At 42.0% G+C, this 27,840-nt stretch overlaps 1 protein-coding gene across 1 annotated transcript in view; it reads left to right on the plus strand.

Annotated features, from left to right (window-relative positions):
• Positions 1-27,840, plus strand: part of LOC118084163 (ubiquitin carboxyl-terminal hydrolase 12) — a 52,492-nt gene that overhangs the window by 7,163 nt on the left and 17,489 nt on the right. Inside the window, exons 2-4 of the mRNA XM_035113523.3 lie at positions 10,851-10,931; positions 22,282-22,495; positions 24,145-24,371. Of these exons, the coding sequence (XP_034969414.1) occupies positions 10,851-10,931; positions 22,282-22,495; positions 24,145-24,371 (522 nt within the window). The remainder of the gene's footprint in view (positions 1-10,850; positions 10,932-22,281; positions 22,496-24,144; positions 24,372-27,840) is intronic.

The raw sequence follows: 27,840 nt of genomic DNA on the forward strand, positions 1-27,840 counted from the left end.
CTGGCAAATAGAAGGGGAAGAAATGGAGGCAGTGAGAGATTTTACTTTCTTGGGCTCCTTGATCACTGCAGATAGTGACAGCAGTCACGAAATTAAAAGACGCCTGCTTCTTGGGAGAAAAGCAATGACAAACCTAGACAGCATCTTAAAAAGCAGAGACATCACTTTGCCGACAAAGGTCCGTATAGTTAAAGCTATGGTTTTCCCAGTAGTGATGTATGGAAGTGAGAGCTGGACCATAAAGAAGGCTGATCGTCGAAGAATTGATGCTTTTGAATTATGGTGCTGGAGGAGACTCTTGAGAGTCCCATGGACTGCTAGAAGATCAAACCTATCCATTCTTAAGGAAATCAGCCCTGAGTGCTCCCTGGAAGGACAGATCGTGAAGCTGAGGCTCCAATACTTTGGCCACCTCATGAGAAGAGAAGAATCCTTGGAAAAGACCCTGATGTTGGGAAAGATTGAGGGCACTAGGAGAAGGGGACGACAGAGGACAAGATGGTTGGACAGTGTTCTCGAAGCTACGAACATGAGTTTGACCAAACTGCGGGAGGCAGTGCAAGACAGGAGTGCCTGGCGTGCTATGGTCCATGGGGTCACGAAGAGTCGGACACGACTAAACGACTAAACAACAACAATAAGTCACAGGAGTGAATTTTGAAGGATATAACTTTTCAGAGATTTTGCCATATTTTTATTTTTATTTTTGGTCCCAGGTGGATATTTTGTTTAAGAGAATGTACTTATCTTTGTTTTATAAATACATAGCCCTCAATCCATATCCTTTTGAATTTTACCAGAAGAGTTAATAGCTGTGCTGGCTATACATTTTATAATGAAAGACATTATTGATGATGATTTTACTTGCTGTATTTATGGACCATCCTTCCACCATAACTGCCCCCAATTTTGTTTTACAAAAAAGAAAAAGAAAGAAAAAGAGATTTCAAAACAGTTCACACAATTACAGTCTTAAAAATAAATCTAGCAATCATTTGGCAAAAATAGCAGCAGTCAAATAGGAATAACAGCAGGAGAGTCAAAACAGAGTGTCAGAACAAGTAACAGTACTAGAATAACTATTAATTTCATTTCTGAAGGCGGAAAAATAGAGAAGAGAATTGTAGTTGCATGTCAGAGAACGTCCAGTTTCTTGCTTAGGTAGGCAGCCTGTGGTTCCTAATTTCAAAAGCCTTCAGCAAGTAGTCAGTTCAGATCTCTTGCAAGAGTGATCTGCCCCATCTCAAATAACTTGCATGGTGTGAAGGCTTAGGTGGGGGAGAGAGATAGTGAAATAGATGTCAAAGAGAAAAGGGATTGGATGGGAGAAAGAAAGAAAGAAAGAAAGAAAGAAAGAAAGAAAGAAAGAAAGAAAGAAAGAAAGAAAGAAAGAAAGAAAGAAAGGCAGACTCACACACTTTGCATGGTGTTCTAGACCACTGCTTGCTTTGGTCCTACCCAGCATGTAGCCCTTGACAGATTACCTCGAGCCCTGGTTTATTGGAAATGAGCAGCATGCTTGTGCACATTGCCTGGTTGCTCTTGCTTCATTTCTCCCTTGGCACAAGCACAAAAAACAAGCATGACAAACAAGCATGACTCCCTACCACATCTGAACCCAGGATTGTGGTGTCTCCATAATAAGTGAGGATTCATAAGCAAACAACAAACCATGTTTAAAGCTGGCTAGTGCTCATAGCTTTTAAGGGGGAAAGAAACAAAAGACCTGTGATTCAGATGTTTTGAGAGTGAAGCTTATTTGCAGTCTCCTAGTCTCTTCTTCCACTGACTATGAGATAGGAATGAAGGAGGAATGATCAGGTAAGGAGCAGGAGTTGATTAAGAACATAAGAACAGCCCTTCAGGATCTGGCCAAGCTGTCATTATAGTCCAGCATCCTGTTCTTACAGTGACCAGCTAGATGCTTGTGGGAAACCAGCAAGCAGGGACTGAGCACAAGAGCACTCTCCCTTCCTGTGGTTCCCAACAACTGCTATTCATTGCTGCCTCCAACAGTAGAGGTAGAACGTAGCCATCATACAGTTCTTGATGCTCAGAAGACTGCTTCACAGGAGAAGGACAAGCATGATCCAGTCTATGCTTTGTGTACAGCAGTGGAATGCCCACAGCTCTTCACATGTGGGAGGTGATGGTTCAGGGCCTAGGCAAATTGGCTCACAGAGCTACATTCCAGGGTTTGACTTTAGTGAAAAACTATTGACCTTTACTGAACAATGATCATAAATTATTTACATTGATTTTGTCACAAAGATTTAAAAAAGATTTTACAAGATGAAGGCTCCAGAAACACGTTATGTATTTTGGAATATCGGAATTGCCACAGTGAGAAGCAAGCTGCTTTGATATTTTGGAATGTGATTTGGGTATTCTTGTTTAGAGTATAGCAAGAAATGAACTTTGGAGATACCTTTATTAAATGGGTAATACCTATTTATACATCACAGAAAGCCCAGATAATTATTAATGGAGAACTAACAAAACCATGTGAAATATAGAAGGGGACAAGGCAAGGGTGTATTGTCCATTGTTCCCACTGCTTTTCATTTTAGTCTTGGTAGTCTTGCTTAGAGACATTACACAATATGAGAGAATGATGAGAGTAAAGATCCAAAAAGAAACTTATAAGTAACAGGCATTTAATGAAAACTTAACGTTGGTTCTGGAAAATCTGCTACAGGGAGTGACGATTCTTGTGGATAAACTAATTTTGATATGTTACCAGGCTTTAAGGTTAATCACCAGAAAATGAAAATGTTAATAAAGAATATGACAACAGAATATCAGAAGGTTTTGTTGGAGAAAGCAGGGCTCCAAATTGGAAAAAAGTAAAATATTTGGATGTAATTACCGTACGTCAAATGAGAATTGTATGTTGTTTCAAAATAAGTCAAGGTGGGAAGCTAAAAATTGGTAGAATCTCAGTGATAAAGATGAATGTTTTGCCTAGAATGATGTTTTTATTTCAAACAAATCCTATTTTGACTAATGATTTCTGTTTAAACAATGACAGAAAGATTAATAAAAGTTTTTATTGCAGGAGAAAAAACCACAAGTTAAAATCAGTATTGCAAGATGCAAAGGATTGGGTTTACCTGATTTGAAGTTGTACTTTGCAGCTTGTTGCTTAGGGTAGAAGAAGGAATGGCTGACATTGAGAAATAAGAGACTTTTGGAACTAGAAGGATGTGAGTTTCAGGTTTGGATGCCATGGATATTTGTGGTACAATAAAGTTAAAAGTTAATGTGGATTTCAAAAATAACTTTATTAGATGTGCCTTATTAAGAATCTGGAATAGATATAAACCTAGGCTATGTACAAAGACACTGTTATGGATTTCACCACAAGAAGCGTTTTACTGTACTGTATAGAAAAGAGGTGACGGGCAAAGAGAAATGGTTAACCTATCAAGACTTCTTAGAGTGGAACCAAGGAGATGGTAAAATTAAAACAAGGGAACAGTTAACACTGCAAGGTGATAGCTTCCAGTGGTTTTCTCATCTACAACTAACGGAGATTCAAGTTAGATAAAAAGACTTTGGTGTAGAACAAAAAAAATTTGAAATACAGTTGTGTACAGATGATGAACATGTTGTTGCGAAAATGTATAAACTTTGGTTGAAATTGAAACTTAATCAAACACTTGATTGAATAGAATTTTTGTTGTTGTAATAGATGGAACATTGGGAACATTTATGGATGAAAGTGCTAAAATTTACATTGCGTTACGATCTTAAAGATTTTTTAAATATAATGATGTATCAATGGTATACAGTCGTACTTTGATTTTTGAACAGGATGCATTCCGGAAATCCGTTCGCCTTCCGAAACGTTTGGAAACCAAGGCACGGCTTCCGATTGGCTGCAGGAATGTCCTGCAGTCAATCGGAAGCCACGGAAGCCGCGCCAGACGTTCAGCTTCCGAGGCAAAGTTTGCAAACCGGAACATCTACTTCCGGGTTTGCGATGTTCGAGTTCCAAGTTGTTTGTGAACTAAGTTGTTTGAAAACCAAGGTACAGTATGACTGTATAACACTGGCATAGTTATTTGGAATGTATAAATATGTTCCAAATGTTTGCTGGAAATATGAAAAAATATGAAAGGACATATTATCATGCTTGGTGTACTTGTAGAAAAGCTAAGAAATATTGGATACAAATTCAGAAGTTTTTAAAGGTTAAAATTCAATTGAAGCCAGATTTTTTCCCTGCTAAGAATAATGGAAATACAATTAGAAAAGGACCATGTAACATTATTTCAATATGATTACAGCAATGAGACTTATATGCACAAAGATTCATCATTACCTACTATGGAGGAATAGCTGTTAAAATTATTAGACTTAGTTCAGATGGTGAAGTTGATGTATTTAATTAGAGAAAAATCATTGTTAAAACTTACTGAAGCTTGTAGTAGATTTTTGGCATGAAAAGAAAATGAGCATGCGATATCTGGGTTTGAGGGTTGAAGAAATTACTGGTTTATAGGAAGTGGAATAATTGGGTGGATCCACTTAGAGTGGATGTTTTGACCAATTCTATATAGCTGACAGACAAAAATTGAAAAATATTATTTTTTCTTCTCTTTTTTCTTTGTGTTTTTATTTAGATCAGTTTGTTTTTTCTTTGATATTCTAAAAGGATATTTGGTATAGGATATTATTTTTTGTATATCTTTTTTCAAACATTAATAAAACCTCTTGGAAAAAAGAACATGTTAGCAGTCTTTATTCTAGATTTACATCTGTGCTGAAAGAGAGGAGAAGCCAGAATATTTAGGATGGTTATCACCTAATTAAACGGAGCAGTGACTTATCCCATGAGTTTTAGTTGAGTAATCTATTAAATTTTTATATGGAAGAAAGCAATAATTTGGAAAGAGAATACGGAAATTGTTCTTGAACAGTAGGCTTCAACCTTTTCAGACCTACGACCCACTTTTAACCCAAGCATGCATTTGAGGACCCATTTATTAATATTTAACCATATATTTGTATGCTGGTAGTGCTCCTGTTGCAACCCTTGGATCAGGCCCACCTTTTGAATATCAGTCTTCTAGATGATGCATGAAACATTGTATCCTGCATGGGAGATAAAGGAGATGTTCTCCTTAAGATGGTATACACCCTCTTCAGTGTTTGTAATTGTACAAGCAATAGAAATTAAAGGTAACATTCTTTAAAAAATAATTCTGGGGCATTTTTTCATCAGTCATAAGTTTTAAATTGCTTTGTCTTAACATACTAAGGCTGCAATCCTATACTCACTTTCCTTACTTCTTCCCAGACATACATATACTTAAGCTGTAAATTTTGCTGCTGTAATTAGCTGCTTTGTTTTAAACTATGTACAGTGGTACCTCTACTTACGAATAACTCTACTTACAAATGTTTCTACTTACAAATGGAGCTCTGTCCGCCATCTTGGATGCGGTTTAGATAGGATTTTTTCTACTTACGAATTTTTAGATAGGGTTGCTTCGACTTACGAATTTTTTCTCCCAATGCATTCCTATGGGATTCGACTTACAATTTTTTTTGACTTACAAATGTGCATTCGGAACGCATTAAATTCGTAAGTAGAGGTACCACTGTATTTCTTTTTGAAGACTTTTGTCTGTAAATATCTTCCGGGAATCTTTAAATCGTCGAAGTGAAAATAGACTGACAAAACCCAACATTTTACTCAGGGTTATGTTCACACACAGAATCATAGCACTAAGCCATAACAGAGGCGTAAGGAACCTCAAGCTTGGGGGATTAAATGTGGCTTCCTCAGGCCACACTCCTTCCCTGGCCATACCCCTCACTGGCCTGCTCCATGCTCTTGAGGGTTTTGCCTGTCTGGAATATGTCCTAGAACTCTGACCATACCTCTTCCTTTCTTGAATAGAAACTAGTCTACTGTACAAAAGTAACATTTACATTTGTTGTTCTGGCCCTCCTCACTAGTGATTGTTGTTGTTGGGGGCAAAGCAAACCATGATCCCAGGTCCTGACATCTATATCATTTGTGGTTCATTGACCCGCTTGTGCAGAGGGGAGTGAAGGGAGTGATTTATTGTTACTTGCAAACATGGCCAAGAAGTGGCAATTTATATATTTTACTCAGAGCAGTGTCTTAAAAAAGAAAGAAAGAAAAAGAGCAAGGCTTCTGCATCCTTGAACGACAAACAGAGGATGTGCCTTCAGAATCTTTACAGTAAGGTTTTATATGTGCCAAGGATAATAAATCAGTTCTAACTTTGCCCATGAATGGATTTCATTGCACTGTAAAATGAACTGTTGTAGCAAAGCAATTACTCTGTGAAAGATGGGAGAGAACAAGAAGTTCTTCAGCAAATAAAGTAGGAAAGGAGGCTTTAAATAACTGGATGAAGTTTTGTTGCATCTCATAGTAGTAAAGTAATAGGCAAGTGTGTGCTTTGTATTAAGAACCTGGGTCTGGTTTAGATCCAGCCTTTTTGAGCCTTGAGTGCAGCTATGAGTCACTTGCTTCTGATAAGACTCCTCCAGGGCCTGTGAAGCTGGTTTCATGTAGACATTCTATAGACACTTTTTACGATCTGTATATAGTGTTATTCTTAAATTGCCCTCTTCGGGAGTACTAACATACTTGTCAAATAAACCGGTATCCTGCATTCTTCCATGTCTGGCTAAAGATGGTTGTTGCTGGTTTTCTTAACAGCTTGCTGGCTTGGGCTAGACTCTGTCACTAAATTGCTTTTTGAAGTAGTTCGTGCTTGTAGAATTCAAATTGGAATTGGAAAATACAGCAGTCTATATATGGACTCTGCATCGTGTGCTATTGTTGTGACTTCTCAGCCCTGCTGGTTTTCTGGTAGTCTTTGGCCTTGGCCTTTTCTCTTTGGGGTCTGTTGGATTTCATTTGAATACCTGATCCTTCTGCCCCAAGGATTTGTATGACGAAAGCTGCGTGGGAAATGCATGTTTGTTCTCCTGAGCAAGAGGCTGTGTTTTGGTTCTGAGGCAGGCTGCCTCCCACAGTGTCATTCTTATCATGGGTGTATAAACGAAGTTGGAAAACACGGCGAAACAATGATAACACCTGTTCAATTTTTAGGGCTCTGGAATATCTCCCCAGGAGCTGCTTCTTAAGCAAAATGTAATATCTATTTAAGTGTGTATCTCAAAAGACGGTGTTTAAATGAAACAAATAAGCACAAAACATTTTGTATTAGAGACTTTCCCTAAATTGGCTGACGCTCCTGGTGTGCATGAAGTTTAGTAGCAAAGGTGGGTTGGTTTCACCTCTATAAGTAGAATGACCCGCGAGGACAGCATTCAAAATCCTCCATGCGCCAGGCACATTTTGCAACTGGAATGTTCTGTCATGGTCATGTGAGCCCTCATCTGTAGCCGCATGTGGTATAAGCAAGACTTAACTTGGTCACCTCATTGCTGACTGTGAGAACTGCGTAGTTGTGGGTTGTTGTCTTCCTTTGTGGTTGGGGTAGAGTTGCACTAGATACCAGCTGGCTCCAAGCCCCCCAACCCCCTGGTCTTAAATAACCATTTTTCTAATCAAAAGACCCTGTAGCACATTATGTTTTGTGGCCAGCCTGTGCAATCCTTCAGATGCTTTCTGAAACATTTAGCTAACCTCTACCCCATCATTTCCCTAGGAAACCATCACGTTGCCCGTAAAGAAGGTCACCTCTGCTTGTTCCTTGCCTCCTGTTGGTTATTAATTTTATTAAATGCATGTTGCCCACAGCTTATTCTTTAAATAAAAAAACTTTTAAAAAGGTGCATTTAAAATAGAAGTGAAAGAAAGTTGCGCTTTTCACTTAGGGTGAACAATTGGCCTTGTGCCCTGTCTTGGATTCTGAAATGACTGGAGTGCATTAATACTAGCTGCTGGAGCAGCAGCAGGCTTCTTCAAATTAGCAAAGCTTTCTGGTTGTGGTGGTTGGTTTTTAATGGAAATAAAACCTATCTATAGACACCTGTTACACTGAAACCAGTGTTCGGCCACTTGTGACCAAGTGAAGATGCCTAGGCTGGATGGCAGCTGACACCTCAGCCATCAGGAGGTGTATGCCTGGGGACCCTTGGATGTTGACTGTTTTCCCACACTAATACCACATCCTGTAGAATTCTATCAGTTATATTTTAGCTGCACAATCAGTATGAATTTCAGGAACCTAAATGCAGCGAACAATGTTATAGTTAATTGTTGTAGCTTGTCATCACTTACCACACCCTACTGCCCAGCTTACAGTTGTGAAGAGGGTACATGGGTAAGAGCACCAGAGATGCTAATATGTGTTAGTTGCCCCACATTTCTTCTTTGAATATATTCCATTTGGACAGGTGTGTAGTACCATCTGTGGATCATTTTCAAAGAGTTATCCCTAAGATGCCAGTTATCCATAAGATGCCAGTCATCTGTATACAATGCTCCGAGGATTGCAGTGAACATCCCTCCTCGGAGCATTGTATACAGATGACTGGCATCTTATGCTTTGGGATAGCGTGTAAGGCTGAAACCCTGTATAGTAAAAAAAAACAACCTTTAAAAATTGGGAAATGGTGTATAAAAAGCACAGTATAGCACTAACTGGTGTATGATGACTGTTTTAAGCTCACACTTACTGAAGAAAACCTGGTGCAGAAAGAGCTTTTAAGCTCTCTGCTGTCTGCATTTAATTTGCATGATTGCAACTAGCCAGGCTTCAACTGCATAAAGTTGAAATCACATTGTCTATTTGTGCACAAGTTGCAAGTCACATCTCTATCCTTGATATTTTACTCTTAAGGAAGGCATTTAAATTTAGGCATAGCAAATTTTGTTGACAGTTTTTGATGTATAAGAGGTGATCAGTTGTAATAAAAATCTTTACATGAGACCAGCTTGCATGAATAATCTAGAAAGTGGCCTTTACTGTAGGACTGAACAAAGGATGTTAATGCAAGGTCAGAAGGAGCGATGAAGTGGGGAGAACAAAGATTCTTCTTTTGCTCCCTGTTCTTCAAATTGGAGATATTGAGTAGAAGATCAAAGTTTGCAACCTTGAGTTGTTGGAGTTTATCAGATAGGTGAATTCCAAAGTCAAGGTCCTCTGGCAGTTGTTTTAACTTCTTGCAAAAATGATTTGAAGGCAGTTTGTTTGGTTTCTTAAATGTTTTAAGCATTAAGCCAGCTCTTCTGAGAAGCCCTTAAGTTGCTGGAAATACTGTGCTGCAAATTCCTTTTATTTCAGTGTCACAAGGCTTTCCCCCCCTGGCTTTCTTGGTTTCCCACCTTGGGAGTCATATTGGAGGCCTTGTTTGGTCACAGTAGCAGTCTTCCAAGTGGGACAAGTACCTGAACAATAAGTTGTGAGGAGTTTCTTGCATGTGAGCAATAGCCCGCAAGGTAGTCCCAACAAAGGATGTGAAAAGTTTGGTGACTCCTGTTGTTTTAGCATGGTTATAGGAGTTACATTTGTGGGGAGGGTCAGAGCAGTCAGAGCATGCTTCCATTTAGCTCATGAGACGGATGTCCCTCTTCCCTAGGTTCAATTCCTGACATCTCCAAATAGGAGATTCCTGTCTGAAACATTGAAGAGCTACCCCAATCAGTGTAGAGCAGACTTCCCTAACGTTGTGTCCTTCAGATGTCTTGGACTGCAAGTCCCATCTGCCCTAGTCAGCATGGGCAATAATTAGGGGGGATGGGAATTGTAGGCCCAGACACCTGGAAGTCACCAGATTAGGGAAGCTTGATGTAGACAGTGTTGAGTTAGATGGTCTAACTAGATATTAGGCAGCTTCTTATTTTCCTATATAAGAGTGCATTCCTCCCCCTTTCTCCCATTTGGAAAAAAAATGTGTGTGAAGTGTCTCTCCATGACCTAAATTGCTTTACAGACAATTTCATTAAATTGGCGGGGTTCAGAGGCACTTTGTATAATGACATAGTCTTCCATTAGCCTTTTGGGTTACAGGAAACCCTTTTGTTTCACTACCTCTTGGGGAAAAGTGCCCATGTTGGTGCAAAATTCTTGTTGAGCCAGGACTGGGGAGACCAAGCTAAGATCTCCACTTAACCATGAGAGGGCCTTCTCAATGGTTGCTCTCAGACTTTCGGACTCCCTTTCTAGAGAAGCTAGACTGGCTCCGTCCTTGGTGTCCTTCCTTCTGATTGGCCTTTTGGAGCTGACTGGTTTTTAAGGAAAGGACTCTGTGCTGTGCCTTTTTATTATTTCTATTTTAATAGATCTGTTTTTTATACTGTTTTAACTCTAGTGGAGGTTACTGACTTCTTGATGATTATCTTTTATAGGATTCTATTTTAGCTTTTTGTATTTTATCTGTGTTTTTTAAATTTATGTAAGCTTCCTCCCCAGTCTGCGGAAAAGGTGAGATGATGATGATGATGATGATGATAAATTCTCTGTGGATCATCTTGAGCCAGTCACTATATGTCAACCTTTCCTACCTCACAGGGTTATTGTGTGGGAGAGAAGAGAGAATCATGTACGCTGCCTTGAGATCCTTGTGGAAAGGTTGCAATATACATACATGCATTCATACAGACATATATGTTGCTTTGACTTTGCATCTGTGATGGCATAAACCTGCCCTGTTCAGTAGATCTTAAGAGCATTTTAATCACAGTTCAGCACATGGTCTAAGAACATCTGAGGTCTGCAGCATTTGCAGAACTAGAAAGCTGTAGACGAGATCACCCCATTTGAGAGACTACTGGGAACCCCATATCACAACAGAATATTCTGTATCTCTGTGATGTATTCATAATTTCTCCTTGCTTAGAGATGCAAGTGATGTAAGCCTTTTTTTTCTACTCCTTTGGCTTCTTCCAGGGCGCCAGTGCCTCTGCTTTGGAGAAGGAGATTGGTCTAGGACAGTTTCCTGTGGATGAACATTACTTTGGCTTGGTCAATGTGAGTAGCTTATCTGTGTGTGGGTTTGTATTTAATAATACCTTCTTACTTCCACCTTTTGGATTCTAAAATGAAAAGTATTTGTTCCTGAGCAGCTTCAGTCTGTGGGTGCTGCTACTGATACAAAATTGAAAGAGGCTCAAATTAGCACCCTGTGATGTGCAAGCTCAATCTTTTTATCTATATTTATTTTAAAAAAAGCAAACTAAACAGAGTTGGTTTTTAAATATCTGTTGCTTTCCTTTTGGGGCAAATGCTAAGTATTTACAAAGACATGCTAGAGTAGAGATTACGTTTCAGCAAAACCTTTTACCTCTGATGTAATTATTATTTATTAAATTTAAAGACCACCTTTCACCCAAAGATCACAGGGTGGTTCACCACTTAATAATACAAAATGAGAACACAAAATACACAATAATACAAAAACAAACCAATAATACCCCCCAAAACACACTTAAATGGCTGTAGAATGTTGAATCAGTCAGAGGCCAGATTGAGCAGGATTTAACCACTCACCTGTCAGCTCTTAAGTGGGGATTAAATCCTGCTGGGAAAAGGCAACCAAAACAACGCAGAATTCAGAACCACTCTCCTGCCCATCAGCTGTTGTGATGTTATTTGATTGGCAGGTGGGCATGGTTGAGGAAATTGTCCAAACTGGACCTCTTATTGAGGTAGTCTTGACCTATGGCTGCCTCCCAAGTAGTTTTTTGTATTTAAAAGTCTTTTTTCAACTGCTTGATATTTAATAATCTCTAAGATGTATCCAAATGTATAACATAAAAACAGCAAGACAGTATCAATAAAACAGATATCAATAAAACAGAAACCATTAAAGCAATATTGCACAGATAAAAATAGAATTTCAATAATAGCAGGATCTAACCTTATGGGTCAGTGGAAACCTGGACAGAAGGCTACATCTTTGCAAGGAGTCAGAAGCAACTGATGGATGTTGTATTGGCATGAGAGAGGAAAGAGGATTCCATACAAGGATAACTTGATTGAGTATTCCCTCAAAGGCGTAGTGTAGACTTCCAAACTTTTGTTCAGTTGTCATCTCAAATTGATGAAACTGGTGGCATGTTTTGTGACAACAATTTCAGTTGTGAAGCAACTTTACAAGCTGACTTGTCCTCCCTCAGGAGTAATCAACAGCCATTCCAGAACCTTGACATTGGGAAAGATGGAAGGCAAGCTTTGGATACAATACAAATAGCAGGATAGCAGGAAGAGGATCCCCAAAAATGCCTCTTACCACCCGCAGTATTCACATGGACAAATGTTTGACATAATATTTCCAGCAGTAGTTTTTTGCTCCTCCTCCTGCCTTTTTTGGTCAGTAGGAGCTGCTTCTTCAGTCCTAATGTTTTATTATCCTTACAGTTCCTCTGTCATGTTTTGTAATGATTTGAAAGGCAGCATTATTTCCTGGAAGGGTGCCAAGTTTTAAAGGCTGCATTTCCACTTGTTATCATCTTAGACGCATATGGGATGGCTGCGAGAGCCCAGCACCGTGACAACTTGCTCCCTTTACAGCCAGGTTTTAAGCTCCGAGGCTAAAGCTTTCTTGCAGGTCTCTCAAGTGCTTTAGAGCAAGCTGAGGTTTTTTCCTGCTTCTTTGTTGCCTGTTTGGCTGCTTCTGAGATGTGACATGGGAGATATCATGAATCTTCAGGATTTAAGCAAATGCTAAACATTCAACTTTGAAGCAGGTGCAGAGCACTCCAGTTTTGATCAGTGCATTAGTGTTAGAGGAAGTATTTAACCCTTTTCTACTTCGATGTTATCCTAATTTAAATTGCCTCTCTGAAGCTATGAGCCTTGTAGCAGAGAAATAAAGAGGTAAGACATATGACAGAATCATAGAACTGTAGGTTTAGAAGCAGTGTTCGAAACTCCCATTGTTCTAGGTGCATTTTGTGACAGGGAATTTCATTAGTGTGAGTAGTTTCTGAGCTCTGGGCGCAATACTGTGTCTAAGATTTCAGATTAAAACTGCAGAGTGGAAGGAAATGAGGGTCTTTTTCTGCCTCCCAACTCCCAGCTACTCTCTGAAGACTAGAGAAGAGACCTCTTAAGAATATTAGGGGGTGGGCAGGCACCCCCAAACTGCGGCCCTCCAGATGTGTTTGGCCTACAACTCCCATGATCCCTAGCTAACAGGACCAGTGGTCGGGGAAGATGGGAATTGTGGTCCAAAACTTCTGGAGGGCCGAAGTTTGGGGATGCCTGGACTAGACCATGTGAAAAATGAACATAATATTTTAGCTGCAGTTCATTCATTTTCAGCTTTGTATTTTCATTATAAATAAGTGTGCCTAGACATTCTGTTGTTGCTCCCATAACCTAGGTTTAAGATGCCATTTAAGTCCTAGCTTTCATATCTCAGTTTCTACGACTGGTTGGAAGGGACCCTGAGGATCATTCAGTCCATGTACCTATGTATTTTCTCCTTTTGGGTAGGAGCTCAATTTTGTGCTGGGCTAGATAGGCTTCTGGTCTGATCTAGCAGGCAGGAGATGATCCACATTGCTCCAGGCAATTTATCTGTGTCTAGGTTTCAGGACTGAAACTCATTCAACAATACATGACTAGGCAATGCTCTGAGCACATTCATTGGCAATTCTGCAAACAAAGTGGCATCCAAGTCACTGTGGATGTGAATGATTCTGTCTTCAAATTGCTTAACAAATAAGTAATAATGGACCTCTATGGAATTTTTAACACCCACTTGAGGGCTGCCTTTTGGAAACATCTGTGGAGAAGGTATGGTCATATGGATCACATCTTGCCAGATCAAAGGAACTGTTCTGGCTGCAGGCCCATTTCTAAATTCATTCTAATGTACTGCTTCTACTCTTGTAAGTCCCTAAATATATTGAAACTAGCGTACATATATCTAGGCAGGTTCTCTTGCTTGAACCTGCCTAGATATATTATGCCTAGAATGAACGAATATATATCTATATATCTAGATACTGTGCTTTTCCATGTATGACAAGTTGTTTTTTTACTCACAATTAATGTTAAAAATGGGAGGTTGTCTTATACATGGATAGTGCAGAGGGGGGACAGGGGATTGGTTGCACCCGCGAGCAGGAGTTTGTCAGCGGCGATTGGGTGGGTGAATAGTGTCTGCTGCAAGGACTGCCTTGGATTTGGATACACAGCTGTTGCTGTGTAAATCAGATGGGTTGTGTTTCTTTGCATGAAGGGCTGTTGTGGATTGGCTGCTGCTGTGACAAGTGGGTGTGCAGTTGCTGGCTTCTGGGGGTGAGCCGGCATATGCTTGGTGTGTTCCGTGGTGCATGCGATTGGTAGTGTTTGTCAGCTGGGTGAGTGATTATCGGCATACCCCCCCCCCAAAAAAGAAAAGCTCAATAACTTTGAGCAATCCTCCCTAAAAGAAGCTCACCAACTCTGAGCCATCTCTCCCCATTTTCTTAAATTGTAGTCCCCCAAAATAGTCTTCTACACGGGGGTATACACACACCTAGGTATTATTGGGACCCAGGTGGCGCTGTGGGTTAAACCACAGAGTCTAGGGCTCGCTGATCAGAAGGTCGGCGGTTCGAATCCCTGCAACGGGGTGAGCTCCCGTTGCTCGGTCCCAGCTCCTGCCCACCTAGCAGTTCAAAAGCACGTCAAAGTGCAAGTAGATAAATAGGTGCCGCTCCGGCGGGAAGGTAAACAGCGTTTCTGTGCGCTGCTCTGGTTCTCCAGAAGCAGCTTTGTCATGCTGGCCACATGACCCAGAAGCTGTCTGCGGACAAACGCTGGCTCCCTCGGCCTATAGAGCGAGATGAGTGCCGCAACCCCAGAGTCGGACACGACTGGACCTGATGGTCAGGGCCCCCTTTACCTTTTAGGTATTATTATCACGCTTGGTGTTGACAGTCAGAGTTGAACTATGACAGGGCCTTATGAGTTGTGATTCCCCAGTCTTGGAATCAGGAAGGCTTGCCTGGCAACAGGACTGATGTCCTTTCTGCCTCAGGTGAAAACCTGTTTATGACCTTTTAGATATTTATGTTCTTTAGTTTGCTTGATGCTATAGAACATTAGGTGCTGTACTTTTATTGTTGTCTCTGTGTGCTTTTGAATTACTGCTAGCTGTTTGGAAAGCCTTCAGACGTGAAAAACAAGAAAATAAAAGTTCAAAATAAGTTAACTAACCCGCAAACACTTTTACTGGCATGGCTTTCTATTTGTATTACACTGACAGTCTGAAAGAATCAGCTCCTTATTTCTGTCAATTTACGAAAACTTCTTCATTGCTAGAAATGACTGGGCAAGTGTAGATTTTTCCCCCTCTCCCCAATTTTGAGGGGCTTAATTGGACCTGTGCAGTCTATGTATGGGCCCTGTACAAATGGCTAGTGTTGGGCAGGGTGGATATGTTGACCTAGCACTGGATAGCATGAATCTTCCATTGGGGTTGCATGCTTTTATATCTCTAGGACCCTTATTGGAGGTTGAAAACTCGGATGACACAACTAGAAAACCATGTACCAGCAAGATCACTCCAGGCAGAATTAATTAATTAATTAATTAAATGAAATACATTTTGCACACATTACTTGTATTTGGCTTTATGATCTAGTAAGTTAGAGTTTTTCATTCAGCAAGTACATAAATGCTGCAGTTTTCACTTTTTTCCAGGGTGCCCTAATTATAAACAGCAGATTGGTAGGGAAGCTGTAGCAGGATTCACAGAGCACCATGGGCGTAGCCAGGATTTTTGTTAGGAAGGGGCAGGACTTTTGTTTGGGGGGGGGGAGAAGAACCAATGTGATCAGTCAGTTAGTTAAGTATTTCTATTATTACTTTATTTGGGGGGGGGAATCAGCCCCCCCCCTGCTATGTCCATTCAGAGCACTTATTACCAGCAGGGACAATGGAAGGGAGCATCGGTGGTATGTTGATGTTTCTACCTATCACCTTTCTTCCAAGGCAACTAAGGCAGTTCACAATATTAAAACACTAAAACAAATACATGATATACTGTAAAACAAAGTCCCATAGAGGCCTCTCACGCCAACTGGGAGCTGGTGATATGTGTGCTCCCTGGCCTGTGGTCCTTCATTTCTCTTGGAGCATGCAGGTCTTCAGCAGCCATACGGTAGGAACTGCCCCAACAGTTGATTCTCTAAGGCAGTTGATGGTTCTGTGATGAGCTGTTGGTCTTAGACCTTTTCTGTTGCAGGTATGGTGGCAAACATTATTTTCCCGCCACTATTGTGTCCTTGGAGTGTTGTCCAGTGGAGTTTTCCCAGTTGGGCCCTCCTTCAGCTTGGCCCAGCAGATGATGTGAAGGAACCATCATGCTGTGACATGTTTGGCAGTGTCTTTGGGGGAGGGATGAAAGTGCCATATTTCTTACAACTGGCAAGCTGACTTCTGTTGATGTAGAAAGGGATCTAATTCTTCAGTGGTTTGAGGGTAAAGCACTCCAGGATGCATCCTTCCTTGCTAGATTCTGTATCTCATCAGCCCCTATCCTCCTTTTTTCCATGAAATGAGACAGCCTTCAAATGTGACAGATGCAAAACAGCTGCTTCTAGCTATCTCCGGCACATTGCCAATATATCCTTGTAAACAGGAAATGTGAACTGGATGTCTCATTTTGCCCCCAAAGGCATCTTTCCCTGTCAAACACCAGCAAATTTGAATTGTTTCCCACCCACCTATCCCCACTATAAGCTGACCCAGAGGGAAAACCTCAGCTTGCTTGATTATTTGGAGCAATCATATCAGCTTCATATTTTGGGGCGAGAGGTGGGTATTCTCAGCGGCACCACTGTGTGTCAGAAACCACAATCTTTGCCCACCCCACAAGCCAGCTAGCTGCTTACTAGTCTTAACCCACGGCAAGAGCATTGTGACTGCTCCCTCTTGAGTGGCATCTAGCAGGACAATTGTTTTCTTTCTTTCTCTGCCAAACCACATCACAAAGCTTTACAAGAAGGGGGGGGGTTGTCTTCACCCAGGCCCCCGCCAGTTACGCTAGAATTCCTTGTTCCAGATCTTATAAATGCATCAGGATGAGGTTGAGGAAGGCTGACCAAAATGGGAAACACAACTTGTTTAACAGAGCTAGAGCAATTTTAAATGTTGCACCAATGACTTTGTTTCCACAGTATGTGCTATTTATTTCTGAGTTCTCCTCCTTTGAGAGTGTGCATATGAGACTGAATTATAGTCAGGCCATAAGTCCATTTAGCCAGCAGTTGCTTCTACACTGGCTAGCAGGACTCTCCTCTTTTCCTGCCCCTTCAGGGGATTTGACTAGTTGACCTTGGGTTCCCATCCAGTTCTGTGATTCTGTTATTCTACCTCCTTCAACTGGTGAGAGAGAAGAGATTGTGAACTGTGACCTTCACACAAACCAGGTGCTTTGCCACAATCTGTGCAATCAGGTTAGCCTTTCTGATGCTAGTAAGAATGTTTATTCCCCACTTGCTCAACTGTTATGGAACTATTTTCAAGATCACAGGATATCTAATTTTAGACCTGAGCCAAAAGTTCTCTTGAGAATTCTTGGTTTAAAATTGTGGAGGGGGTTGAAGCTACACACACAGCTGAGCCCTCTACCTTTTCTGTTGTTGATGTTTTTATTATGGGATCTACTACCCACAGTTCAACCCAACCGCCCAAAATTCTTGGAACAGTGTTGCACAATCATGTAGCATTGTTCCAAGGGGCATTCAGGGAGGGGAATACTGTAATAGGTAGCAAGAACATTTGTTGCCAACAGTAAAGCTGCCTTTCCCTTCCAATCCCACTCCCATTTTTCGAAATATATTTTTATTGAATTTTAATAATGAACCGGTTTCAGGGGCAGGGGATAAAGAAAAACTGTTTTTTTTAGTGAGTTGTCATAGTTTCCAGGGGAAAAAATATAGGATACAGTTACGTGATTTACTAAGTGAATACCAAGAGGAGGAGGACACGTAGTCTATCATTGCTAAAGGATCCATGGCCTAAATAAAAAAAAAAAAATACCAATTTTTTATTTCTAAAAAAGAAGATTGAGTGAATGAATAAACATTATTACAGTCACAGACCAGCATAAGAGAAACATGAATAAAATCGCAGTAAGGATTTAAACAGGTACTTGTTAAAGCAAATAAGAACAAAGAAATAAGCATTGGATAAAACGTGTGAATATGAGATTAAACACAGATTCGTGAATAAGAACTGATAATTAAAACAGATATGAATTAAAGACCCACAGTTAAAACAACTATAAGGGGTGGAGCTTAGGGGAATATCAGTCTTGCAATATGGGCCTTCAGTTTAGGACTGGTTTGTAGCACAAACCATCCTTCGGCGAATATCCACCATTGGCAGCACAAAATCTAGCAACTGAGTATGTAACATCTGGGTTTTCATCCTGGAGTAGTAGAGAGATGTTGAGTTGTTCTGTGTGTCCTGGAAAATTTAGCAGGATAGGCAGGATAAACCTGGCTTGTATGTCTACGTAGTACTGACATTGGAAAAGGGCATGTTCCATTGTTTTCTGCTGCCCAGAGCCATATGGCCATTTCCTCTTCTCATATGGTGTCTTCCTATAACGGCCTTCCTGAATGGCTATGGGGAGGGCCTGACAACAGGCCAGAGTGAAAGCCCTTCACTGTTTTGAGATTTCAAGGTTGGCAGTACATGTGAAAAGATCTAGGAGTCTTGGTAGACCACAAACTTGACATGAGTCAACAGTGTGATGCAGCAGCTAAAAAAGCCTATGCAATTCTGGGCTGCATCAATAGGAGTATAGCATCTAGATCAAGGGAAGTATTCCGCTCTGGTCAGACCTCACCTGGAATACTGTGTCCAGTTCTGGGCACCACGGTTCAAAAAGGATACTGACAAGCTGGGACGTGTCCACAGGAGGGCAACCAAAATGGTCAAAGGTCTGGAAACGATGCCTTATGAGGAACGGTTTAGGGAACTGGGTATGTTTAGCCTGGAGAAGAGAAGGTTAAAGGGTGATATGATAGCCATGTTCAAATATATGAAAGGATGTCATATAGAGGAGGGAGAAAGGTTGTTTTCTGCTGCTCCAGAGAAGCGGACACGGAGCAATGGATTCAAACTACAAGAAAGAAGATTCCACCTAAACATTAGGAAGAACTTCCTGACAGTAAGAGCTGTTCGGCAGTGGAATTTGCTACCAAGGAGTGTGGTGGAGTCTCCTTCTTTGGAGGTCTTTAAGCAGAGGCTTGACAGGCATATGCCAAGAATGCTTTGATAGTGTTTCCTGCTTGGCAGGGGGTTGGACTGGATGGCCCTTGTAGTCTCTTCCAACTCTATGATTCTATGATTCTATATATGGCATTTGGGAGGTAAGGTATCTTTTGGTTTCACTGATTAGAATTTTTGGGGACCTGGCTAGGTCTGCTTGGCGTTCTGTGTCTTCCACACGCTATTTAAAGTTTCTTTTAGCTTGTTCATGCCCCATGTCAAGTAAAAACTGTGTTGAAGCCTAGAATAGTTATTATATTTTTCACTGCTCTTTTCCATGTTGATTGGAAATCGTCCTTAATAGTGAGGGGACCAAGGCCGCTCGGGAAGAAAGATAGGTTCAACCAGTAATTAAGAGTGGCGATCCACACTCTGGCCTCAATTCTTATGGATTCAGTTTCAAGACATATAGTAGCATTGGCGAGGTGTTTAGGCACTTGTAGAGCAGATCTTAAGAATTTCTATTGTACCAATTCTAGTGGTGCGCAGTTGGCGGAGGGGCCTAATTGGGCACCATATAACATCTATTTACCCTCAAACAGTTTGAGGGCTGCAGGTATATAGTGTCCACCTTTTGTCCCGAGGTACTTGAGGATAGCATTTGCGCTTCTCTGGGCATTCCCTGCAACGCAGTCACCATGGGCTTTTCTGCTTCCCAGTGAATGTGGGGCTATACCCAGGTATTTGAAGCAGGTGACCTGCTCGATATTGTGACCATTGATGTACCATGAACGTGGTTTGGGCCTCTTGGCAAAAACCATAATTTTGGTTTTCTGGTTATTGAGCTCCAATTGGCCCTCCTTGCAATATGCTGCCAGTGTTTTCACGGCTCTTCAAAGGCCTATTGGTGTTCTCGGGAGGATTGTTACATCATCTGTGTAAAGCAGCACCAGAATATGCTTTCCTGCGAGTTTTGGAGGGTGGAAATTTATATTGTGGAGGTGGGGAATCATGTCATTTATATAAAAATTGAATAAAGATGGGTCCAATATGCATCCTTGCTTCACTCCCTTCTCGGTCTCTATTGCGTTGGATAGATGGCAGTGGGAGTTATAGCACACTTTTAGCAAGGTCCCTTCATGTAGTGTGTGTAGCAAGCGTCTAGTGTGGAGGGCTCCAGTTTTTCCCACAGCTTTGTTCTGGAGATGGAGTCGAAGGCTGCTCTGAAGTCGATGAAGGCCACATAGAGAGAGACAGTATTACTAGATGAGTACCATATATTCCGGCATATTAGATGACTTTTTAAGCCAGGAAAATTGTCTCAAAAGTCGGGGGTCGTCTTATACGCCAGGTACTGAATCTGGAGCCAGGTGCTGAATCTGCTGGGCAAGACCCCTGCGCGCTGCGCTAAACCGGCGCAGGGACTGGCCGAGCGGCGCCAGAAATCGTATGTGTGCAGCTGCAGAAGCGATTTCTGGTGCTGTGGACATTTTGGAAATGGGCAACGCGGCATCAGAAATTGCTTCTGCACATGTCCAGATGCGATTTTTGGCTTCCGGACATGCGCAGAAGTAATTTCTGGCACCGTGCTGCCCATTGCCAAGATGTCTGCGGCATCGGAAATCGATTCTGCGGCTGCGCAGACACGATTTCTGGCACCGCTTGGTGAGTCCCCGCACCGGTTTAGCAGATGTCCAGCCTACGGATGGACGGGGTAGTCTTACATGGCGAGTATATCACAAATTCTATATTTTAACAGGAAAGCTTGGGGGGTTGTCTTGTACGGCCAGGCGTCTAATACACCAGAATATACGGTACTTCTCTATTAGGTGTTGGAGAACTAAGCATTGGTCAATGGTCGAGCATCCTTCTCTGAATCCCGCTTGTTCATTTGCAAGTATATTTTCTTGTTGTAGCCAGTCTTGAAATTTCTGTTGCAGGTGTCTTGCATACACTTTACTTATTATGTTAAGGAGACTGATTGGTCTGTAATTGGCAGGATCATCTTTCTTGCCTTTTTAATATATGATTGAGAGTCCCTAGTCTTTGGGAATATGTCCATAGGTGTTTATGCCGGTGAAAAGTGAGGCTAGGGTAGGAGCCCAAAAGTCCAAGTTATTTTTGATGGCCTCTGCGGGTATTAAGTCTGCACCTGGGGCTTTCCCCTGTTGCAGTTGGGCTACCCGGTTCTCGATATCTGATGTTGTAACAGGGGCCCACTTTGGGAGGTTCGCTATGCTTTCAGGGATTTGGCCTCTAAAAGAAGATTTAAAAACCTATCATTGGACTGCACTGAATCCAGACACTTGCATAGACTCGTGGTTCCTGACAGTCCTGAACTGGTGTGTGTGTGGTGTGTGTGTGTGTGTGTGTGTGTGTGTGTGTGTGTGTATACACACACAAAAACAAACAAAAACACAGATAAAATTAAAATTGATTGGCACAGGTGCCACATAATACCTGTTCCACATTTGTAAGAATTTGGTCATTTAGTGTGGTAGCACCTACTCTTTGGACCCTAACCCCCCCTTCCCATTTCACTACCTGAGAATGGGGCAGCCATACAGTTATAATACCGTATTGGTCTGAATACCACACCCACAAATAAGCCGTACCTTTAAAATTCAAGTATTATTTGTAGGTGCGGCCCGCCTCCCGGCATTATCACCCTGAACGGGGGGCAGCCAGCGCTCGGTGCCCTGCTCCCCACGCCGGTGCCAGTGCTCGGTTCTGAGCGCGCTGTGCGCCTGACTTCCAGCACTACCAACTCCTGGCACCACCCCCCACCCCAAGCTGGCATCGGCTGCCCCCCATCCCCCGTTCAGGGTGGTAGTGCCAGGAGCTGGGAGCGCAGCGCTTGGTTCTGAATATAAGCCACACTTTTAACTTTTCACAGTCGGAATTTGGGGTGGGGGTTGGGGAGTGCGCCTTATTTTCAGGCCAATACAGTAAACAGATAATTTAAAGCTAGCCTCCATCCCATTTCATGAAATCACATGCATTGTGTAGTCAGCCTCCGTCATACTCTGATTATTTCCCTCACTCCCTTTCACTGCAGGTAGTTCAGGTACTTTTTGCCTCCCCCCCCTTTAGTAGACCTTGAATATATATTTGCTCTCTTTCTTCCCCCCCCCCCTTTCCCCGGTTTTCTTTCATTCAGTTTGGGAATACCTGCTACTGCAACTCTGTTCTGCAGGCACTTTACTTTTGTCGTCCATTTCGGGAAAAGGTTTTGGCCTACAAGGTCCAGCCGCGCAAAAAGGAAAGCCTTTTGACATGCCTCTCAGACCTTTTCAACAGCATCACCTCACAAAAGAAGAAGGTGGGGGTCATCCCTCCCAAGAAATTTATTTCCCGGCTGCGGAAAGAAAACGGTAACTAGACTTCTTAAATCTCCACTTCAGTGTTATGCATCCTTGGGGGCCCTTCAGGTGTTACTTTAGTGGCTTGGGAGCTGCTTCCTAGAGGAACATGGAGACGTGGGGGTGGGCGGGCGGGCAGAGAGGGAGATGTATTGATTTGAGTGTTGAATTGGAACCTGGGAGACCAGAGTTCAAATCCTTATTTGACCATGAAGCTCACTAGGTGTCCTTGGGCCAGTCACTGCCTCTCAGCCAAACCTACCTCTTAGGGTTGTTGTGGCGATTAAACAAGGAGGAGAGAGCCACGTAAACCACTTTGAGCTCCTTAGAGAAAAAGGTGTTAGATAAATGCAACAAACAAACAAACAAACATACATACATACAAGTTGTTGTTGTTGTTGTTGTTGTTGTTGTTGTTAAGTACCCGCCCTTCATCCTATTGTCCCAGAGCAGCTTACAATATTAAAGCACAATTGTAATAACAGTTTAAAACAATTTACAATAACAAAACTATAAAAAAGCATGGGTCACAGCAGAGTGATGTGAGGTTTGTTGGGTGGGTCCCTGATCTCACTGCAGGAGAGAAGAAGCCACTCACCAATTCACTCCAGTTCGCTTTGTTATTCACCCCTCCCAATGCACACCCACAATAAAACGTAAGTTAGAACTGTTTATAACTATTTATAATTTAGATCCTGCTGAGATCAATGGGACAAGATGGCCATTGAAATAGTCCCAATTGAAATAAATGGGACTTGAGTGCAGCTGCTTTAGCCTGGATCCTGCCCATTACCTGGATAATTGAGATGGGATATTAGTTGCTGATATGGCACTTATTGACAAGTGCTGAAATTTACCATCCTGAAGGGATGGCATGAATGTACATATCTAGTGTTGAAAGAGGGTTAATGGAAGTCTGGAAAATTAAAGTGATGCGAAAATTAACTAAATTGAGAGACAACAGACAACAGATAGCAACTTCTAATTCTTTGTTCCCTTTTACTAATTTTGTGAACAATAGGATACAGCCTGAATATTGAATGCTGAAACAGGGGAGTGTGTTTTCAAGAGGCATTTAAAAGTAACTACTGTTTCCACCACCTTCTGCCCTTGGGAGGGTGTCCAGAAGCTTGGTACCTGTTCTAAGAAAACCCACTCCCTAAATGTCACAGTGCAGTATCCATCCCAGGGGCTTCAGTATAGGCAGCAAGGCTTTGTCCATTGGCCAGGAATGTTTGAGGGGAAATGGTATGCTAGGTATCCTGCTTCTAAGTTCTTTAAGGCATGATATGCCTTAGTACTGGGAATCTCCATAGTGGATCTGCACTTTCTCTGCTAGATCTAATATATGTGTATAAAAATACATACAGCAATCAATCCAGCTTAGTTTAAAAGCGCTCTGTGCCTCACCCAGTCAGCTGTGTCTTACCTAAGCCTTGTGTCCATTGTCGGTCTCTAAATAACTCTCCAGACTTAATGAGGCAGAGTGGACACCAATATCATGTGGCACGATTAAGAGGAACAGTATTACGCAGTGCATTTCACCCCCTTCCTCCCCACCATACTTCATCTTGGAAGTAACTGAAACTGTATACTGCGAGTGGCCTAACGGCATTTTAATAGCCCTTCCTTTTGTTTGTCTTGCACATCTTCATTGCCAGAACTCTTCGACAACTACATGCAACAAGACGCACACGAGTTCCTGAACTACCTGCTGAACACGATTGCTGACTTGCTACAAGAAGAGAGGAAGCAGGAAAAGCAAAATGGCAAGCTGCAGAACGGAAGCATTGAGAGTCACAAAGGGGAGAAGGTGGACCTCACATGGGTCCATGAAATCTTCCAGGGGACACTAACCAATGAAACCAGATGTCTTAACTGTGAAGCTGTATGTTGTTGTTCTTTAAATCCCCCAAAGCTCTTCCTTATCCAATAATAAGCCATTAGAGTATGTTGGTCCATTGATTTCAGTGGGCCTACTCAGAGTATGACTTATTTTCTTTTATTATTATTATTTGTTCATTTCTGTTCTGCCTTTCCTCCAACAAGCTCAAGGTGGTATCCGTGGTTCCCCTTCCCAGTTTTATCCTCACAACAACCCTGGTAGGTTAGGCTGAGAGACCATAACTGGACTAAAGTCACCCAGTGACCACTCTCCCTTGGTGAGGTGTGATTCAGACTTATGCTACCACCTCCTGTGCATGCCTGTTTTTCACTTCTTGATTCCTCATGATCACAGAGGTGGGGCTTTTATTGTGTGTTGTTTGCAATAATTTACTCTGTTATGGGATGGCAGACAGAAGGGGCACAAGGCCCCATAATGATGTAGGAAAGCAGTTTTGCAAGAAATGTGATGTGTCAGTAAGTATTAGATCAGAGGTGAAGAACCTCACCGGGGGAGGGGGGGCAAATCTGGCCCTCCAGGCTTCTCCATCTGGTCCAGGCATCCCCAAACTGCGGCCCTCCAGATGTTTTGGCCTACAACTCCCATGATCCCTAGCTAACAGGACCAGTGGTTGGGGAAGATGGGAATTGTAGTCCAAAACATCTGGAGGGCCGAAGTTTGGGGATGCCTGATCTGGTCCTTATAACTCTTCCTAGGCCACATCCATTACCAGACTTGCTTCTCATCATCCTTGAGTGTTTTTGCTTTGCTAGAATGTGTCCTAGCACGCTTGCCTGATGAATGCTAGAAATTCACATCTGTTTATTCGCCCGCTTCACCTCTGGCACCACCCACCAAGTGCCATGAGGCCCCCAGAAGGTTGCCCAAATAGAATGTGGCCCCCAGGCTGAAAAACATTCTCCATCCCTGTGGTAGATGCTGGGGAGTCTAGTGTGGTGATAACTTTGGTCTTACCTGTTTTATTACATTTTAAGTGTGCTCTTCATTCATTATTGATCCCATAATGGGATACAAATAATATTTAAACAAAACAATTGCTATATCTAACCAATAAAACACAGTTTAAATAAAATAGGAACACAGCAGCAGCCAAAAAAATTAAAAGAAAAGTGTCAAGCAAACTTTCTTTGCAATGGCCATTAACTACACAGAGACCTTGAACAATCAGATAACTCCAGAAGCTTGGGAGGATGAATGATTTTTTTAAAAAGCAGGTTCCAGAAACCCAGTAACACCAAGACCATCAAGGTAGGTGATTGGTGCCATGTCTTAGGTATTCCAGCAAAGGTCTTGTATATTCAGCTTCATGGCTAGTATGCTAATGAAATGAAAAATGAGTCAAGTAAGAAGGTATGAATATGCTGACTACTTTTGGAGGTGGTGGTGGGGAGAATCATTCTAAGTTTGTTGTTTAGTCGTTTAGTCGTGTCCGACTCTTCGTGACCCCATGGACCATAGCACGCCAGGCACTCCTGTCTTCCACTGCCTCCCGCAGTTTGGTCAAACTCATGTTCGTAGCTTCGAGAACACTGTCCAACCATCTTGTCCTCTGTCGTCCCCTTTTCCTAGTGCCCTCAATCTTTCCCAACATCAGGGTCTTTTCCAAAGATTCTTCTCTTCTCATGAGGTGGCCAAAGTATTGGAGCCTCAGCTTCACGATCTGTCCTTCCAGGGAGCACTCAGGGCTGATTTCCTTAAGAATGGATAGGTTTGATCTTCTAGCAGTCCATGGGACTCTCAAGAGTCTCCTCCAGCACCATAATTCAAAAGCATCAATTCTTCGGCGATCAGCCTTCTTTATGGTCCAGCTCTCACTTCCATACATCACTACTGGGAAAACCATAGCTTTAACTATACGGACCTTTGTCGGCAAGGTGATGTCTCTGCTTTTTAAGATGCTGTCTAGGTTTGTCATTGCTTTTCTCCCAAGAACATTCTAAGTTAATCCACACCATACATTTAAAGCATACATTTAAAGCACATTTCATGTGTAAGGCTCCCCGCAAAGAAGCTTGGAAAATGTCATTTGTTAATGGCGCTTTGTATTTCAGATCTGTTAAGGGTAAACCACAGCTCCCAGGATTCTGGGAACTGAAAGCCATGTGCTTCAATGTGTGGTGTGGATGTCACCTGTCTAAGATAACCAGGGCAGCCTTCTCCACAGCCTGATACGCTGTTGATGTTTTGGACTGCAGCTCCTATCAGCTGCAGCCGATACCCTGATGGGAATTGTAGTTCAAAATATTTGGAGGGCACCAGGCAGGCAAAGGCCGGAGTAGTCAAATGGCTATAAGCCATGGCAACTATATGGAACAGTCAGTGTTACCAGTTTTGCTGGTTTTTGCCATCATACTTTAGACTTTCTTGATACATCTGCCTTATCATTCTTGGAAACAGGTTTGAAGTTAAAATCTACTTCACTTGATCCAGCAGGGCTCTTCTTAAGATGCATTTCAGTCTGAAGAAGATTGAAATAGGAACCAGTTAAGTCAGCCAGCCATTAATTTGCATAGTTTCCTGGAACAAATCCAGTCAATCAGCATGTCCTGCATCCAAGGAACTACATGACTTGCTTTGGATGTGTTTCTCAAAGAGTCCCTTCTGCTATATGGTGAATTACCTTTGAAAACAAGAAATGAGCTTCCAAAGCAGAGAGAGAGAGTGTGTGTGTGTATGTGTGTGTGTGTGTGCGCGCACACACACACACACACACACACACGCGTTGGGACTCCTAAAATAGCTCTCTAGATCCTGACCTATTTCGGAAAAGTAAAGTCCTAAGCAGAGGGGGGAATCTCGTGTGGGCTTTTAAACTTAATGTGCTTTAAAAATAGCATTGGTTTTGATATCTGCTCCATTCTAAAGGGATCTTCTCAGCCAACATGGCCCAAGTTGTGAAAATTCGGTTCTTCCGCACTTGCCTGTTACCAATGCAAGGCTTTCCAAAGGCCAAACTAAATATAACCCCATTCACACAATTAATAGTTGTGTGAATGGTTTGTTTTTAAATATATAAAAAAGCAATCACAGGTGAGCTGAATTCAAAGCCAGTCAAGGGAGTAGTAGGTAGGACTTTAAACCTGACCATGCCCAGCTGCAGTCGCCATCTGGGTTGGGTGGGGAAAGTTGCACATGCCTTTGCACTGGAAAGAAGGCTTCCATTTGCACCAATGGAATTGCTGATTGGACAAATGGTGTTATGCTTAGTTTGTCATTTTATATGGGGAGGTGTTCTGAATGGATGAAACTACATGTAGCCTGCAACTGCCCCTTATTTTGAGAAGAGGCTGAGCAGCTATCTGGAAGATTCGGGACACATAAAAGGAAGCATTTTTATGCAGTGCATAGTTAAACTATGGGACTCACTCACATAGGAGGCGGTGATTGTCACCAGCTTGGATGGGTTTAAAAGAGGAATAGACAGTTTAATGGAGGAGAGGCCTATTGATGG

The sequence above is a fragment of the Zootoca vivipara genome, chromosome Z2 (assembly GCF_965207765.1).
Source record: "Zootoca vivipara chromosome Z2, rZooViv2.hap1.1, whole genome shotgun sequence".
Classification (NCBI taxonomy): Eukaryota; Metazoa; Chordata; class Lepidosauria; order Squamata; family Lacertidae; genus Zootoca; species Zootoca vivipara.